This window comes from Drosophila obscura, unplaced genomic scaffold (assembly GCF_018151105.1).
Source record: "Drosophila obscura isolate BZ-5 IFL unplaced genomic scaffold, ASM1815110v1 contig_109, whole genome shotgun sequence".
Classification (NCBI taxonomy): Eukaryota; Metazoa; Arthropoda; class Insecta; order Diptera; family Drosophilidae; genus Drosophila; species Drosophila obscura.
The window spans coordinates 564,233-583,964 of record NW_024542690.1 but is presented as its reverse complement, the minus strand read 5'-3'; the positions used below and the strand labels follow the sequence as shown (position 1 = coordinate 583,964).

At 45.4% G+C, this 19,732-nt stretch overlaps 1 protein-coding gene across 9 annotated transcripts in view; it reads left to right on the top strand.

Annotated features, from left to right (window-relative positions):
- Window positions 1–19,732, top strand: part of LOC111073210 (piezo-type mechanosensitive ion channel component) — a 164,414-nt gene that overhangs the window by 89,763 nt on the left and 54,919 nt on the right. For 8 of the 9 annotated variants that reach the window (XM_041595308.1, XM_041595290.1, XM_041595303.1 and 5 more), the window contains 4 exons: window positions 16,546–17,093; window positions 17,163–17,718; window positions 17,771–18,254; window positions 18,311–19,121. In XM_041595308.1, coding sequence (XP_041451242.1) covers window positions 16,546–17,093; window positions 17,163–17,718; window positions 17,771–18,254; window positions 18,311–19,121 — 2,399 coding nt within the window. The remainder of the gene's footprint in view (window positions 1–16,545; window positions 17,094–17,162; window positions 17,719–17,770; window positions 18,255–18,310; window positions 19,122–19,732) is intronic. The other variant, XM_041595298.1, reaches the window with a different exon arrangement.

The window sequence follows — 19,732 nt, the reverse complement described above, 5'->3', positions numbered from 1 at the left end:
TCCTTGTTTCTTTTTTGTATAGGGTTAGCTTACTTTTGTAATTTTCCCAGTGCGCTTCCTCGCTGCTGCTTTTGGCTCTGTTAAAGAGAGTCCTGCAGTCTTTCCGGAGGGTATCTATATGTTTTGACCACCAGGGGGGTTTCTTTTTCCCTCTTGGTTTGGTTGGGGTGCAAGCTGCCATGAAGGCCTTGTTGCAAGCTTCCGTGAAATTGTCCACAAGACGATTGAGATCGTCTTGAGTGTCAGGGCATTTTGGGGCTAGGGGGGGAGTAATTCCTCCATTTTGCACTATACATATCCCAGTTGGCTTTCCTTGGGTTAGTATAGCTAGTGGGTATGGTGCTTTCGAGCGATAGGATTGTCTCGATGTACCTGTGGTCGGAGAAGGAGTGGTCCTCTAGGACTCTCCAACTTTTCATTATGTCTGACAGTTTGTGAGACAATAGAGTGAGGTCAATAACCTCTTGACGGTTTTTTATGATAAAAGTGGGGTCATTACCCCGATTACCGATAATTAGGTTGGAGTTCAGGATGAAGCTGAAAAGTGACTCACCCCTTGCATTTGTATCCGAGCTCCCCCATTGGGTGTGATGAGCGTTGGCATCGCAGCCTATTAGTAGGCTTGTATCCGACCTCTCGCTGTCTCTGGCAATCTTGCGAACGAGGTCACTGGGAGGATCGCTTTCCTCGTGAGCCATGTAGGACGACACCAGGTTTAGGCGTGTCCCTTGTAGCTCTAGGCTAGCTGCCGTATTGTCGCCATTGCTAAAATTGTGGAGCAGAAAGATATTTAGGTGCTTCCTTGCTAATATGCAGGTTCTAATTTTACCTTCAGTTTGGGCTACAATCAGCTTGTAGTCCTTCGTCACTAATCCACAGACCCTGCCTCCTACCACCCAGGGCTCTTGGATTAGACTATGTCCCCTCCGCTTGCGACCAAGCGGAGTATCAGGGCAGCAGATGCTGCTTTACAGTGGTGGAGATTTATCTGCAGAAGCCTCAGAGACTTCATTAGAAACGTTCTCCACCACTGTTATGTCGGCGTCAGAGTCGTCGAGTATCTCGTCCCGACACAACGCCTCAAAATCGAGCATCAGCTCCGTCTCTGAGGAGTAGCTCTCCAGGGCCGGCTCCGGCTCCGGGTCTACTTCGGGTGCCTCGATCTCCAAGGCAACGTCCTGCTCAACTGGGTTGTTGACAGAACGCGCCTCGGTCGCTGCGTCCGACTTGTAGACCTTCATGGTCACCGAGCTGAACCCGAAGTTAAGCTCTCCTCTGGCTGCCTCGATCGGGGCTAGCGATTCCTTATTTAGGACTACCACTGCCTGATTTGTGGGGCCCTTTGATGCCTCCACTTTGACCACCCTCCAGTCTGAGGTTGGCAGTGTGGGATTGCATCTTTGCAGCATCGTCAGGATCCGCTCGGGCTCCTTGAAAGTGGCCGGTACCCATATACGGGCCCTTGGCCTACTGGGCACCTCGCTCCAGTCCACAGCGACGAGCTTTGCCCCGGCGTAGACCTCACCGATTTGCGCCACCGCAGCTTTGTATAGCTTTACGGAGCGCTCATCCTCGCAGGCTACTACCTTGATGCTCCCCTGGAACCATCCCATGTCTTTGCAGACTGGGGGTGGCCCGGGATCCTTTTCAAGAAGCTCGAAGCAGCGGTCGGCCAGTGCCGCTTCCACCCACTTCCACTGGCTTCTGGGTATTTTCCCCTCCGCGCTGCCTTTGTCGAGAACGCCTATCAGCGTCCTCTCCTTGGCAATCTGCGCGAAGGATACATTTGGTACGACCCTGGATCGCTTCGCGACAGGTCCGGGCGTCTCTTGAGAGCGCTGCCTCTTCGGTTGGGCGGCCACCTTCTGTGGCTCCATACTGAAGTTGGGCAACACCACCGAGGCCCATTCCACTTTCTTCAGCCAGTCTGCTGTTGGACTGACTTCTTGGCTTGTGTTCTGCCGACGGAGTATGTGCCCAGCACTCCTCTTTTCGGCATAACTAAATCTTTTGGTTTGGACGCTGGTTGATGGCAAGCCATCACCCGCCGCTTCACCAGAAGGTTGAGCAGCCGCAATATTGCTTAGCTGCCCTACCATGGTATCAGTTTTGGGTGTTGTCTTTCCACCCATCCCAGGTTTGGGATGGGACCCACCCGGATTCATACCCGCGTCCTTCACCGTGCAGGTCTTTCCTGCGTCTGAGCGGATCGGGCCAGGCCTTTGGGCCGCTGCCTTCTCCCGCTTGGGATTTCTCCCTGCAGGCATTTGGGGAGTGCCTCTCTCGTTTTTGTTTTTGTTTATATTTTCGTTTTTATCCATGTAGTTCCCACGAGCTGCAGAGAAGGGGAACGGTCCACCCGGCAGAGCTCTGCGTTACCCGGGTAAGGCATAATTTGAACAGGGGGCTGCCAAGTCCCTGAGCTCTCCGTTCACGACTGGGCTAGTTTTTATACCGGGCCCCCAGCCAGGCTGACTCTTGGCACGGGTCGAGTGACACCTTAGTCCGGCCCGGTGTGAGGTGAGTGTTGGGGCTGGGATGTGGGTAGGTGTTGTGTAGGGATGGGATTGTGTGAGCTACTTAATGAGAGGCGGCACCACAAGCGCATCGTCAGTGTTGCTGCGTCGCGAACACCCGCTGGCTGTCCGGGACTGCTTATTTCGGTACTCTCCCTCAGAGCCAACTTAGTTGATACTCTTTAGGATGCCCGCTTATTCGCAGCTGACCTACCCACTAGGGTAGGCCGTTCGCTATCCGCAACCTGCGACCCGTCCGGTGGCCTCAGCTAGGCCCCCTCTGAGCCACCTCAAAGCCCAATAGGATCATCGGAAAAAAATAGGGATATATTGTTGTTGTTTTTTAATTCCATTTATTTATTTAATCTTTTTATCTATTTACAATGAATTGACTTTACTATGCGAGCCCGACAAGTGTGGTACGGCCGCGAAGCAATGCTTCACACAAGTGGAGGCGTCGCTTAGCCTAGCTGCTCCCTTCTCTGGCGCTCAACAGCGCGCATTTCTGCCATGATGATAGCCGCGAAGTTGCTGGTCGCCTCCCAGTTACCCTGAGCATGTATGATACCAGGCTATATTTGGATATCGCCCCACCCAGGGCGACTTCCAGCTGATGACGCTGCGCTGTAAACCTGCGGCACGCAAATATGATGTGCTCGGCGTCCTCCTCCACGTTGTATCCGTACCATGAGCACTCTGCGAAATTAGAAATATGTTTGTGTACACTAGAGCCCTGCATGAACGAGCAACCGAATTGATTCGCAGGGATTCGGTATTTGCTTCGTCCGATTCCATTGAATCACCGATTCGGCTTTCTCATAACTTCGAATCGCACGCCCAAGACGATCCGAACGAATCATGTCTCGTAATTTTTACTGTGTCAGATCTGAACAGTTCTGGTTTTTTTTCTCTTTTACTCTCCACTTCATTTTCTGGTAGAGAGAACGAGAAAGCAATACACAAATTTGCTGATTTTTATCCCAGTACTCAAAAAAGAGTTAAGGGGTATATTAGATTTGTGGTAAAAGTGAATGTGTGCAACGCAGAGAAGGAAACGCTTCCGACCCCCTCTGTGGCAGGCACATTTTTAAAGATACGATAAAATTAGAAAAGCAGTATCGTAGAGACTGCCCATATCTACCAGATTGCCGAATCTGAACTAGATCGGATCATAATTATAGTCAGAATGAAGAAATTAATTATGAGTCGTTTCCCCCCGCCCCATCCAGCAAACGACAACGCAACTCATTTTCCTTCTCCCTCGCACACTCTGCCGCGTTCAGTGCGCGAGCAACCCCTAGCGGAGGAGATGTAGAATCTAAATGGAACATGTACAATCTACATGTTAGATGTAGAATAGACATTGTATATGTAGATGTAGATAACAGATGTAGCAAAAAAATGTAACATGTAAATTGTTTTTTTTTTTTCTAAAATTCTAAAAAATCATAAGCTCAAAAATGTATATACTGACTGAGTACGGGTATAAGTAGAGTCGTGTCCCCAGAAACGACTCACACGTTCCTTCTCGTTAGCTTTGCCCTCGGCCTGAAAATATTTATTTGTGTGTGTGCCTTTTTATACCCGTACTCAAAAAAGAGTTAAGGGGTATATTAGATTTGTGGTAAAAGTGGATGTGTGTAACGCAGAGAAGGAAACGTTTCCGACCCCATAAAGTATATATACTCTTGATCAGCATCAATAGCCGAGTCGATATAGCCATGTCTGTCTGTCCGTCTGTCTGTCTGTCTGTCCGTCTGTCCGTCTTGTTGAGCGCCTAGATCTCAGAGACTATGAGAGCTTGTAGTGGCGCCTGAAGCAGCAGAACCAAATTTAAAATTAGCCGGAATCGATAGAACTCGTGAGCAAAGTTTATGCCAAGAACCTGTAGAACTATCGATCGCAAAGATCAGAGTTGCTTATATGTAGTTCTGGCAAGTACAAGGCACATGTAAAAAGGGTGAGGGTTTCAGGGTCGCTTTGACTAAGTTTTGACAGATCCATGACCTAGTAAAAAAGGGTGAGGTCGAAAGGCATGGTGTTAAAGTGACAACCTACTGATTTCCTTTTCCGTTTGGCTGCTCGCTACATAAAGTTGATCTTTGCACATACCTCGCGAAAATTTTTGCAATCAGTGAAAAATACAAGTGATCAGTAATAGAGAAAACCAGGAAACGATTCCCTGCAGTGAGAGCCGTAATATTTCGGTGAGTTGAAGCGGATGGAATCCCGAGGAATCGGAATAAAACATGATTGTCCGCAGCTCATCCATTTTCGCTGGTGTGTCACTGTCGGAAACGTACGGTGACCGGCGAAAACTTTGAACTGGTGCCCAGCTTCCAGAAAGCTGCATCAGGACGAGATCGGACGATCTCTACGCTAAATTTCTGGAGGAGCGGCCAACGCGACTCTCTCGCTCTCCAGACCCTGGTTCCGAGCCAAAGTAAGCCGATATACGCAGCCGGCGAGGAACCAGCTCCCATAAGGGAAGCGCTCTACAAACGCGCCCTGACATGAATACCTAAGGAGGAGCTCCTATTTGTGCGTCGAACTAGAATGCGGATTTAATTCGTTTCGTCTGCGTCGAGCCCGAGTGGATGCATCAGATTTTCTGGTTCGTCTCTCCGCCTGGGAGTGGGCAAGATCCGCTTCTCTCTGGCAACTCTGCTGCCACTCTAGTGCGGGTAGCTTCTTTCCGCTCGGCGAGATTCCGCAGGCAATGTGAGCCCAGGCAGTGTGCGTCGCCAAACCGGACATCGTCCCTAACCTCGAAGATCCTATAGAGATTTTCCAAGGCAGCGTGCGTCGCCAATCCGGACACCGTCCCAAACCTCGACGATCCGATAGAGATCTTCCCTGGAAGCGTGCGCCAAACCGGCTCGCCTACGTGCCTGCGTGTATTGACCTGGAGATGAGCGCACTGCCCTAGTGTGGGATATATTGGTGTATAAGTCTATTTTTCCACTTAATTAGTACGCTTCTCGTGTAAGAAACAAAAGACATGCGCGCTTTCTGTGTATGCTGTGGACCGTAGAGGAGAATCCATTAGGATTGTTGGGTACACGACCCCAGACCGTTTAACCGTGGAGAACCACACTTTGTTTCAGCAACCACGTCGGAAGATCGATCTTTCGCCGAGGGATGTTCCAGATCAAGTGAGTGAACAAATGTAAGAGTCCCATGTGTAACCCAGTAGATTTGAATCGCCAATTGGGCGTTAAAGTGACCAATCCTACCGTGTTCTCTCTATAAGTCCAGCGCGAATTCGTTTATTAACATTAACCTCTCGTAAATATCGAGAATAGACTGTACTTTTGAATCTGGTTCGGTCTGAAAGCCTTGAACAATTTGACTGATCGACAAGTCACGAATAAAATCAAACGATATTAGCTTAAAGCAAGAATAATTCCTGAATTCCAAAAAAAAAAATCCTAATTTTAAACTTCAGTTAAGTGAAACAGAACGCGAAAAGTCTGAAATTTGGAAACCGAACTAATGATTAATGGAAAATTTGTAGAAAGTAAATATTCCTTTGTAGTTTATACCTCTTTATCATACAGTATCTCCATATATATATATCTTTAAGCCATCATATACCTCCATTATATATTGTTACCATTTATTATATTACTTCATAATTTTTGTCGCCATCACTTTTGAATTATGATACCCGTTACTTAGAATTAAGGATAGAAATGAAGCTGAATATATTGAATTACCGAAAGTTTATTTGTGTTAGCTCAGATATGATTCTGAGTTTTGAGTAGAACCCCGATTGAACTCATGCTGAAGGACGCGTAATCGTAGGGAAGGGATCGCTTGAAGTCTTCCACTTCAAAGATGCGATCATTGGTAGGGAGGGTCCGAAAGGAGCCACTTCGACATCTGTGGGCTCGTAATCCGACATTCTTTCGTTTCCTTTCCCTTTCTCGCCCATCCTTTCTGATTTTCTTTTGTTTTGCCCTGCCGATATAGCTTCTAGCATTGTTTTGTCGTACGCACGCTAATTCTTGAAATTTTCTCATCATACTATCGTGAGCGATAGGTCCGAATGGTTCGCGCAAGACCACCACCCCCAAAACCGACGAGCTAGAGCCGATGAAAACGCGTGCCGCCCATACCATTCGATGACCGTGCTACCAGGCTATCGTCGTTACACGTTACAGTTATGATTATGATTAGATAAATTAAAAGTGGCGCCCAACGTGGGGCCCGAGTCGAGTGAATCCATCACTCAGTAAGACTCGTAGAAGAGAAAATCAGTTCTTTCCCTTTTCTTTCTAAAGTCTTTTGACTTTTCTTTCCAGTGATGAGTGGTGCTAGACCGTAATCTGATAGGAAAACAGAAGAGAGAAGCTAAGTATTCCCTTCTGGCCACAGGTGACAGGTCCGCAAAACCATATTTTTGCACGAGAGGCGACGAGGGTGAAATCAAGCAGTGGAAATACAGGCCGAGAGCAACTCAGGTTGACCGCCTTACCGTGTTTGACGTACATCGCCGTTGATCGATCTACGATCTCAAAGGGAGTTGACTTTGTGCTATCCAGTCGCATTGGAACTTAGTGACATGACTTCCGAGGGTGTCCTAACCACGATTGAATAGAGGGAACGTCAGCTTTTCCGAGCATGAGGTATTAGAATCGTTTTCTGAACACGACAAGGAGTGAGAAACGTAGATACCCCTAGTCCGGTGCAATTGTCCGATTTAGAGATGAAGCCTGGAACAGAGCTAACCTCGAGAGGACGATGCCTTGACTTTCCTAAAAATTTTATTCGCGAGAATGTTCGGAAGAAAAAAAAAAAACACCTACGATTCGTGAACCGAAAAGCATGAGTTCAGACTGAGTTGACATAAGTCCAGATTGAATTGACTTTACGGTCAGATTGAGTTAACGTTAGGTTCACATTAAGTTGACATTAGGTTCAGATTGGAGTTAAAATAGATTCCGGATAAAGGTTGAGAAAGTTGAGGTTCGGTAATAATTAGAAAATTTTTTTTTTGGTAAATATTGGTTAGGATGGGTTTGGATCGGTCGCCCGATAGGGAATCCGCTCAGGCGGGAGGTAGCACTACTATCACGTGCAGTCTGTGTCGAGAGGTGATACAGTTCCATAATGAGGTCTACCTAACTAGTTGTGGACATGAGTTTCACGTCACGTGTGTGACCAATCATTTTAAGACCAACGACACCTGTCCCGAATGCAAGGCCAAATGTAGGCCAAGCAGTGGCGCTGTCTCTAAGGAAATAGCGAAAAACACGCGTTCTAAGTCAAAGGAAAGTAGAAGAGAGGCAGAAGAAAGTAGCTCGACTAGGAATGCCGACTTCGCGGCTATGGAGCGCAGACTGCTCACTACTTTGACCAGAAGGATCTCTGACCTGATCCAGGGGTCCGTAGCTGATTCAGTGCAGCGACTGGTAACGCCCAGTATCGCCGCTGCGGCAACTGTCAGCCGGTCTCCTACCCCCACGGTAGAACCGACCCAGAATGAGAGATCGGAAACTAGACCTAGCCGTGGGTTCGAGCGGGCATTGCTGAATGAAGTGCATCCCTCGTCACCACAAAGTGGTTCCATGGAGCTTCCACAGAGGCCCGATAAAGTGGTGCACATTGTAAACGGCTGGAAGATCAAGTTCTCGGGTGTAGGCATGTCCGTCGATAACTTTATATACCGAGTGGAGGCTTTGACCCACCAGACACTGGAGGGCAACTTCCCAATATTGTGTAGGAATGTGAGTGTGTTATTCGAGGGCAAGGCCAACGAATTCTACTGGCGGCATCATAAGTCAGTTGGAATAGTGCGCTGGGATAGGCTGTGCGAGGCGTTGAGAGTGCAATTCCGCACTGAGAAAGACGATGTGGACATCGAGGAATTGATTAGGAATCGTAAGCAGAAGGTCCATGAAGATTTTGACACATTCTATGAATCAATATCGAACCTGACGGATCAGCTAGAGGTCCAGTGGCCCACTCGTAAGCTCGTGAGAGTATTAAAGACCAACTTGCTGCCGGACATTCGCCACGAACTGCTGAACGTAGAAGTAGCTACGGTCCAAGAGCTAAGAGAAGTGTGTCGTAGACGAGAAGCCTTCCTAGAAGAGATCAAAGGTACACCTGGGTACACTAAAGAGGTTCCGTTTCGCCGGAAGGTGGCAGAATTGCAGCTCAACGCTGAGTCGCAGGAAGAATCTGTACCCGAAGTGAAGCTGGAGATCGATGCTTTATCCTTGATATGCTGGAACTGTCGCAAGCCAGGTCACAGGTATCAAGATTGTGTCTCAGAGCGCAGAGTGTTTTGTTATGGCTGTGGAGCTTCTAACACTTATAAGCCTAGCTGTGAAACGTGCTCAAAAAACGTGCAAGCAGGCACACCGAGATCGCCGTACAGACCGAAGACCTCGAGTGTGCTTCGCCACCAGGGGACGAATACCGAATAAGTCCCAAATTAAAGACGGCAACGTCTGAAATCGACCCAGACGGTCAAACAGACAACCCCAATTTCTTGGTGGATTGTCAACCATTCACAGACGTAACCAAAACCGGATTTGAGTATGAAAAGACAAAAGGGTTTTCCAAAGCCCGCGGGAAGAAACGACTTATTGCTTTCTGGCAGAAGGTGAAGAGTTGTCGAAAGGGGCTGGAGCATTTGAGTTCTCTCTCAGCGAGGAATAGAGATCCTCGTCCCTTTTTGCAGGTACAGCTACTCGGGCGCACCGTTTTCGGATTACTGGACTCGGGAGCGTCTATTAGTTGCGTCGGTGGGAATTTGGCGAGCGAGTTGGCGCGCGGAGATTTGGCATTTACACGCCTCAAAGAAAGCGTCAGCACCGCTGATGGTAAAACACAGATGATAGTAGGCAGAATGAAAGTAGAGATCGAGTACAGCAACGAGAGAAAGTTCCTAGAGATATACATAATTCCTTCTCTTAAAAACGATCTTTATCTCGGAATCGACTTTTGGAAGGCGTATGATCTTCTGCCTAGCAGATTGTTGGTATCGGAAATAGACATGGGCTTAGCCAAGGAAGGTGTAGAGCAGCACGAATTGACTCAGAGTCAGAAAAATCGGCTGTCCAAGGTCATCGACAGTTACCCTTCGTTCGCCGCAAATGGCTTGGGAAGAACTAGTCTGATCACCCATGTCATCGATACTGGAAACGCCAAACCTGTCAAACAAAGGCATTTCCCTGTTTCACCAGCTGTGGAAAAGTCCATGTACGCGGAAGTCGATCGAATGCTACAGCTTGGTGTAATCGAAGAGTCAGAAAGCCCGTGGTCTTCCCCAATCGTGATGGTAAATAAACCTGGTAAAATCAGAATTTGCCTGGATTGCCGGAAAGTGAATAGCTGCCCCAAATAAGTGGCATTCTCAGTCGTTTACCGAAAGCCGAATTCATTTCTAGTTTAGATCTGAAAGACGCTTACTGGCAAGTGCCGTTGGAAGAGAAATCTCGTGAGAAGACCGCCTTTACCGTTCCGGGTCGTCCGCTTTACCAGTATAGGGTAATGCCGTTCGGTTTGTGTAACGCCACTAGCACGATGTCGCGTCTAATGGACAAAGTGGTGCCAGCTCGGCTTCGAAATGAGGTATTCATATACCTGGATGACCTACTCGTAGTTTCTCCAAGTTTTGAGAGTCACCTTGAGGTGCTACTGGAGATAGCGAAACATCTGAAGCAGGCGGGTCTGACAATCAATATTGGCAAAAGTCATTTCTGTATGCGACGGGTGCGCTATCTAGGTCATATCGTAGGTGATGGAGGAATCCGGACAGATCCAGATAAGATTAAAGCGATCATTGATTTCCCTGAACCGAAAAATCTAAGGGGCTTGAGGAGCTTCATGGGATTGTGTAATTGGTACAGGAAGTTCGTTCCAAACTTCGCTTCGCTCTCGTCACCTTTGACGGACGTAATGTCCACAAAGCGGAAGTTCGCTCTGTCCGAGGAAGCAGTGAAAGCCTTCAAGGACTTAAAACGCTGCCTCTGCGAAGCCCCCGTGTTAAAAAGCCCCGACTTTTCACGGCCGTTCTCCATACACTGCGACGCCAGCAAGACCGGTGTGGGTGGAGTGCTAGTGCAGTTGTCCGATGAGGGAGACGAGTGCCCAATCGCTTTCGTGTCAAAAAAATTGAATAAGGCGCAACGCAACTACACAGTCACTGAACAGGAATGTTTAGCGGCTATCGTATGCTTAAAGAACTTTCGGGCTTATGTCGAGGGTCACGAGTTTACGATAATAACCGACCACGCCTCATTGAAGTGGCTAATGTCCAACAACGATCTGAGTTCACGTCTGGCCCGATGGGCTCTGTCTTTGCAACGTTATCGTTTCAAGATAGAACACAGAAAAGGTTCACAGAATGTCGTTCCTGACGTCTTGTCGCGTGTCAATGAAGATGCAGTAGAAGCATTGGAATTGCCTGAAGGATCACTAGTTGATCTTGAATCGGATCAATTCAAATCTGCGGAGTACATGGAATTGATAGAACGGGTGAAGGCGAATCAAGAAAGAGTACCGGACCGCAGTTTATTCACCCCAAGCGAACGCTTCAGAACGGGTGAATCGATCTGTCATCGCCGGGATCCGAGCGTATATACGACCCGACCAGAAGAACTGGGATGAGTGTCTAAGCAGGATATCTTGTTCATTGCGATCTTCAGTACACGCCAGCTTGGGCACTACGCCATACTATATGACCTTTGGTCAACACATGGTCACTTCAGGAGATACATATGCCTTGCTTCGGAAGCTAAATTTGCTGGAAGATCAATCGTTGAAATTCGATAGATCCGACTCGTTTGAAATCGTCCGCAAGGACGCCTGCCAGCAGATGCTGAAGAGGTACGACGAGAACGAACGACGTTACAATACGCGGTCGCGAGAGGTAACGTACACTGAAGGACAAGAAGTCTTTAGGCGTAACTTTAAGCAGAGCTGCTTTCAAACTGGATATAATTCCAAATTTGGACCCGCTTTTGTAAAGGCTCGTATTCGTAAAAAGATAGGGAACTCGTACTATGCTTTGGAGGATTTACAAGGCCGGTCTTTGGGAAACTATCATGGTAAGGACATACGACAGTGATGTAGTGCTTCATGCGGTATCAGCCTAGGTCATCTTGCAGTTCCCCTAGTCTGATCTTGTGGGGGGGCATTTGTAGTGGCGCCTGAAGCAGCAGAACCAAATTTAAAATTAGCCGGAATCGATAGAACTCGTGAGCAAAGTTTATGCCAAGAACCTGTAGAACTATCGATCGCAAAGATCAGAGTTGCTTATATGTAGTTCTGGCAAGTACAAGGCACATGTAAAAAGGGTGAGGGTTTCAGGGTCGCTTTGACTAAGTTTTGACAGATCCATGACCTAGTAAAAAAGGGTGAGGTCGAAAGGCATGGTGTTAAAGTGACAACCTACTGATTTCCTTTTCCGTTTGGCTGCTCGCTACATAAAGTTGATCTTTGCACATACCTCGCGAAAATTTTTGCAATCAGTGAAAAATACAAGTGATCAGTAATAGAGAAAACCAGGAAACGATTCCCTGCAGTGAGAGCCGTAATATTTCGGTGAGTTGAAGCGGATGGAATCCCGAGGAATCGGAATAAAACATGATTGTCCGCAGCTCATCCATTTTCGCTGGTGTGTCACTGTCGGAAACGTACGGTGACCGGCGAAAACTTTGAACTGGTGCCCAGCTTCCAGAAAGCTGCATCAGGACGAGATCGGACGATCTCTACGCTAAATTTCTGGAGGAGCGGCCAACGCGACTCTCTCGCTCTCCAGACCCTGGTTCCGAGCCAAAGTAAGCCGATATACGCAGCCGGCGAGGAACCAGCTCCCATAAGGGAAGCGCTCTACAAACGCGCCCTGACATGAATACCTAAGGAGGAGCTCCTATTTGTGCGTCGAACTAGAATGCGGATTTAATTCGTTTCGTCTGCGTCGAGCCCGAGTGGATGCATCAGATTTTCTGGTTCGTCTCTCCGCCTGGGAGTGGGCAAGAGCCGCTTCTCTCTGGCAACTCTGCTGCCACTCTAGTGCGGGTAGCTTCTTTCCGCTCGGCGAGATTCCGCAGGCAATGTGAGCCCAGGCAGTGTGCGTCGCCAAACCGGACATCGTCCCTAACCTCGAAGATCCTATAGAGATTTTCCAAGGCAGCGTGCGTCGCCAATCCGGACACCGTCCCAAACCTCGACGATCCGATAGAGATCTTCCCTGGAAGCGTGCGCCAAACCGGCTCGCCTACGTGCCTGCGTGTATTGACCTGGAGATGAGCGCACTGCCCTAGTGTGGGATATATTGGTGTATAAGTCTATTTTTCCACTTAATTAGTACGCTTCTCGTGTAAGAAACAAAAGACATGCGCGCTTTCTGTGTATGCTGTGGACCGTAGAGGAGAATCCATTAGGATTGTTGGGTACACGACCCCAGACCGTTTAACCGTGGAGAACCACACTTTGTTTCAGCAACCACGTCGGAAGATCGATCTTTCGCCGAGGGATGTTCCAGATCAAGTGAGTGAACAAATGTAAGAGTCCCATGTGTAACCCAGTAGATTTGAATCGCCAATTGGGCGTTAAAGTGACCAATCCTACCGTGTTCTCTCTATAAGTCCAGCGCGAATTCGTTTATTAACATTAACCTCTCGTAAATATCGAGAATAGACTGTACTTTTGAATCTGGTTCGGTCTGAAAGCCTTGAACAATTTGACTGATCGACAAGTCACGAATAAAATCAAACAAAATTAGCTTAAAGCAAGAATAATTCCTGAATTCCAAAAAAAAAAATCCTAATTTTAAACTTCAGTTAAGTGAAACAGAACGCGAAAAGTCTGAAATTTGGAAACCGAACTAATGATTAATGGAAAATTTGTAGAAAGTAAATATTCCTTTGTAGTTTATACCTCTTTATCATACAGTATCTCCATATATATATATCTTTAAGCCATCATATACCTCCATTATATATTGTTACCATTTATTATATTACTTCATAATTTTTGTCGCCATCACTTTTGAATTATGATACCCGTTACTTAGAATTAAGGATAGAAATGAAGCTGAATATATTGAAACCGAAAGTTTATTTGTGTTAGCTCAGATATGATTCTGAGTTTTGAGTAGAACCCCGATTGAACTCATGCTGAAGGACGCGTAATCGTAGGGAAGGGATCGCTTGAAGTCTTCCACTTCAAAGATGCGATCATTGGTAGGGAGGGTCCGAAAGGAGCCACTTCGACATCTGTGGGCTCGTAATCCGACATTCTTTCGTTTCCTTTCCCTTTCTCGCCCATCCTTTCTGATTTTCTTTTGTTTTGCCCTGCCGATATAGCTTCTAGCATTGTTTTGTCGTACGCACGCTAATTCTTGAAATTTTCTGATCATACTATCGTGAGCGATAGGTCCGAATGGTTCGCGCAAGACCACCACCCCCAAAACCGACGAGCTAGAGCCGATGAAAACGCGTGCCGCCCATACCATTCGATGACCGTGCTACCAGGCTATCGTCGTTACACGTTACAAGCTAGGGCAACCAAATTTGGTTTCCAGACTCATGTGATATCACACTGCTACAAGTGTATTTCAAAATTTCGCCCCGCCCCCTTCTGACCAAACCAAGGAAGAAAATCTGTGGCAGGCACATTTTTAAAGATACGATAAAACTAAAAACGCAGTATCGTAGAGAATGCCCATATCTACCAGATTACTGAATCTGAATGAGATCGGATAATAATTATAGCCAGAATGAAAAAATTAATTTTCAGTTGCTTCCCCTTCCCCCTCCTGCCGACGACCGTGCAACTCATTTTCCTTCTCGCTCGCACACTCTGCCGCGTTCAGTGCGCGAGCAACCCCTAGCGGAGGAGATGTAGAATCTAAATGGTACATGTGTAATCTACATGTTAGATGTAGAATATACATAATATATGTAGATGTAGATAACAGATGTAGCAAAAATATGTAAAATGTAAAATTTTTTTTTTTAATTCTAAAATTCTAAAAAATCATATGCTCAAAAATGTAAATACTGACTGAGTACGGGTATAAGTAGAGTCACGTCCCCAGAAGCGACTCGCACGTTCCTTCTCGTTTTCCATGGATACGGCATGGTGGGTGAGAATTTTTAAAAGACGTGACCGGCCCGTACCATTCAACGAACTGGACTACCCCTCCGGGGCTTCCCAGCTAAACTCACCACACACAGCTACGCACCTCATTCCCCGCGGGATCACCGCAAAGTATTACTTTGCGGGGATGGGTTGCCTACTTTAGGCACTCTCCGCCAAGCGTCGCTCCCTTTCGCATCTTCTCAAATCGCTCTGGATGTCCATGAGGGTGTCGCAGACGCGCTTCCAATTCTCCTCGGACTCCGTCATGTAGGCCACCAGAGGAGCTGGTAGTGGGACGAACCATGTTCTTGAGCTGTACCTCGTGCAGTGGTAAATCACATGCTCCGGATCCTCGCTCTCATGCGGGCACTCGGGACACTCGGGGGTGTCCTTGTGTTTAAACCTGTGGTCTTGGCGCGAAGGACTCCCATCCTGGTGTCGGTGCTGTGGGAAAAGTGCCTCTACGATGCTACGAAGTAGCGTCGGGGACGTTACTTCCGGCGTTTCCTGGCTTCTGATCTTCCTGGTGACGCCTTATATCCGCCTCCTCGCATATCTCCTTAAAGCAAGACGACTTGCTGCTTTTAATTGCTTGCTTAAGGGCTCGCTTGGCTGCACGGAGATCGTCTCCCAACGTGTCGAACTCTGGGCGACCCCGCGCTCTCTGGTAGCACCTCCTCGACCGTAGGCATGCTTTCCTGAGCTGGCCGTTCTCTTCGTTCCACCAGTAGCACGGTGCTGCTTGTCTGCTCGGCTTCATTCTCGGCATTGCAGCGTCGCACGCCTCCTCTAGGCGCTTTGCAAGTTGCAGAGCCAGGCTATCTGCCGTTTCCCCCATTGGGCTCCAGTTGGCGTCGCAAAGACACTCCTTGAACGTTTCCTCGTCCAAGTGGTCGTCTTTTCATCTGGGCCGGGTCGTCTTCGCACGCTGTCTCCTTCAACTTTCTCCGCAGTCAAAATGGATCGCCTGGTGGTCGCTAAACGTGAACTCCTCGCTTACTCTCCATGTAGATTTCCTACAGGGTGTTACAGCCCAGATGGCTGCCTTCCCGCATCTGCTGTTGGTCCAGCCGCTTCCCGGTATCGTCCTGAATGGCTCGCATATAAGTACGACGTCCGTCTTCGCTCTCTAACTGCTTGTCTTAGGAGAGACTGTGCAGCTTCGCAGTGGTTGAGTGTGTGTGTCTATGCCTTTGTGCGTGGCACGTGTCGAGCTCCACACATGCACAGCCACGCAGCTGTTCAGCAATACGCACAGTAGAATATGCTGGAATACACACACATACTCTACTCTTACATACACAACAATAATCATACACTCCGTCTGCGTAATATTGTTTTCCATACAAACTGTACATGTGCACGCATAAAAAGGAAGTTTTCTTCGTAGTATGTTTGGAATCAGTTCAGAGCCATGCGAACGAAGCTTGCTGATATTGATTCGCAGTGCTCGGATTTGGTTTTTTAGTGATTCGGGTGATTCGAATCTGACTGAAGGCATGATTCGTAATGATCGAACGCATTGAAGGGGCATGAGTATGCTGTGATTTTATGAATCATGTGGATTCGTGCAGGGCTCTAGTGTTCACACATGCATTTGCAATGTCTTGTTTTCGCATCCCGTCATGAGTCGAACATGTCGACAACATGACGAATGGCCCAGCTCTCGATCAAGTGCCTCAGGTCCCCGAACCGAATGCCTCAGGTCCTCAAGCCGAAGACCTGGAACACAAAAAATTCAGCTACGCCACATTAGTTGAATGAACTGGCACATCCTCATACTGTATGGTTAGTGCCACAACTCAAAACATGATGGATGAGATCCATCACTGACGCTTATAGTTCTGCTGGTGAACGCGATTATTGTTAAAAACATTTATACGTATTTAACACATGAGAAAACTCACTAAATATTTTTTTTTAGAGTTGTGGTTTTAATCTGGAGCAAATTGGCTTTGTTCATCCGCAAAATAAAGGCAGTCAACCCTGGATTCCATTAACAGTGAAGACTGGATTTCTATTTGTTTTTTGGATAACATCTCGTCAGTATTTTAAAGAAAAAGCTGAGGATAGGACGCAAAGTGATCTTCTTCAGCAAATTTTTGGACCTCATCACTCACGCTCTGAGCACTTGCTTTTTGAAAAATCACAAGCACCTCGACTCATTGTATTCATTTTCAAAAGTGTTACAAATTTTATAACAAGGATATGGATGTGGCTGCTGATATTTTTAATATTCTTATGTGCTATGATTGATCGTGTCATGACTGGTTTTCGTATTTGCTACATGTCACTATTTCTTCTCTTTTTGATGGTCTTCCAGATGTCCCTACAACTTTGGATTAAATTTCTTTATGGATATTGGATGTTTCTTATTTTCTATGCAATGTCAATACTGACAGTTATTTATACATATCAATTTGACAATTTTGATTACTATTGGGAAAAGTTTTTAAATGTGCAGCCAACATTGTAAGTCAAACACATTATTCTTTTTTATTATTTATTTTTTTATTCCTGTTCCCTCTTGGTACAAAATAGGCAAAATGATATAGGCCTGCGCCGCTATCAGACGAAAGAGCTGTTTTTACATCTCCTCATACCCACATTAACGGTTATATTTACTGTGGTTCAGCTACATTATTTTCACCGTCGTTTTATGGAATCAGTACGACGCCCAAAACCAACTGATCAAAAGAATCGTGGTTCACTCTTGACGTTTAACTTAGGAAGTAATACTCCACAAAAGGTCTTTGATACATACAAGCAGTCATGGAAAGTATTTTTTTCCGCCGGCTATAGAAAGCTGCGCTCTAAAGGTCGGCGATGGTTTAGGCCGGGCAAACTGATTACTTGGGGATATTTGGAAATGCATATGATAAAGGCGGTGATACTGACGTCTTTCTATTGTGCCATTTCCGAAGTTTGCTTTTTTAATTTCTTTTTAGTTTTATTATCATTAATAAGCGTATGTGTTAATCGTTTCCTGAGACGTGTAATTTTCAGAGTTGTGACATTTTGGGTTTCGGTTTTGGTTCTTATGAAAATGATTTATCAAATAAAGTACCTGGATCAGAGCCACTACGATTACAAATGTGTAATGATGCAAGTGTAAAGAATTTGAACATAACTCATGAGCCTATTTACAGAAAAACAACACTGTTAATTTTGCGGAATGGATGGGCTTAAGCAAAATGGATCCAACATTTAGTTCGCTTCTGCGGTACATATCGCCGTATATCGTTTATATGATCGTTACTTCATTGCATGCAGTTGTTAAGCTCAGGGATCATCTTATACGATACTCAACGTTCGAGCGCAAGGATCGCAAAGTACTGTTTCCAAATATAAGTAGACAAGATGCTGAGCGTGATTTTGCAGGCTTAATTAAATATCTGTTAAATTATAGTTATTTTAAATTTGGACTAGAGATAACACTCATTGGCTTGGTCTCTACTATTGCTCTAAGGCGCGATCTGCTTGCATTGACTTATGCAATTTGGCTTATATTATTACTTAGCCTAAATCGAATGCAGTGTGCACGAATTTGGGAACTTTTTCAGCTGTACTTTGTACTTTCTATTTTTGTGCAGTACTTATATCTTCTTAATTTTCCCCCTAATCTCTGTGCTGGTAAGGACATTAATGATTTACTTGAATTAAATACAGACCTATATATTACTTTACAGAGTCGTCGAAAGATTCCCCATATGTAAATTCTACGAATACTATTTGGAGAATGTTAGATGAATCGTCGAAATTTTTCTACAAATCAAAACTTATGCTTGATTTTATTGTTCTTTTGCTCATTTCACGACAGCGTAAATCTTTTAAAGCAGAAATGCATCATATTAATGACTTTTACCATGGAGGTGATAACAAAAACGTAGTATATAATATAGCGAAGCTTGGACATGTTTATTTTGAAAATCCAACTCATGATTTTTGTTCATATGTACGAAACTATGCAGATGTTTTAAAAACTGCTGTATTTTGCGGTTTTTTTTGGATAACACTTGCTGTAGTTTTTATGGGAGGCGTATGCAGCATGGATATTCTTTCACTAGGCTACATAATTTTTGCTTTGGTGTTTCTATTGCAGGGATCGGAAGTTTATTTGCAAAATATTCATTATATTATTTGTCGCTGGAACTGCCTCATTGCATTTAATATTTTTAATATAATTGTTAAAGTCAGCATTATTGTTCTAGAAAATACAATCAAGAAAATTGACAAGCCATTTCTAAATGCCCTTTTTACAGTATTGCACCATGATAGATCAATCGACCTAGAAGAGTCCGATCAAAATGAAGAATCTAATGATATTGATCCAAGAGACAAAGATTTCCACTATGGTCCACAAAACCTTATCTTCAACAATACTTTGGTCTGGCATGCGATTATTTTCGCATTTGTTATATTTCAACATCGAATTTTCCGGTCATACTACTTTTGTCATATTATAATGGATACGCAAGCTAATACTATTCTTGCTTCGCGGTAAGTATACTCTATAAAGTTTTAAGCTTTTTAGAAAATTATTCGACCCAAAGGGACCACAAAAATTGGACCACTGATTACACTAGTCAACACGATTTTTCCTCAAGGAACAAAACGAACTTTTTCTTAAAGATTTGGGGCTTAGAAATGGTTTGGTGATATTTTTTTTTTTTTCTATGGCAGAACTTTTTTTTGAAGAATTTTAGAAAACTGGTATTTTTTTTTAAAGCTTTTTTCAGAGGTAGCGCTTGTTTTTTTCACATAGCTCTAGTATCTTACGTCTGGTTGTAATGAACTTTGATATTTTGAAAAGATAATTAAAACAGCTAGAAGTTAAGCCCAAAACCTTTGTGATTACAGCTTACCGTCTGGGAAATATAAAGCATTGAAATGCAAAAATGATGATTTTTGTGCGGTATTTTTTACGAAATTTTGACTTTAAAAACTCAGAAAAAGTCGAAAAAAATTATCTAAAAATCCTCTATTTTTTTGTGTATAGGTGCGTTAATTTGGCGTCGTTTAAGGTATCGCTCATTAAAATCTATGGAAAGACTTTGGAGCTAAAATTCGTTAACCAAACCTAAAAAATGGAAAAAATGAACAAAAAATAC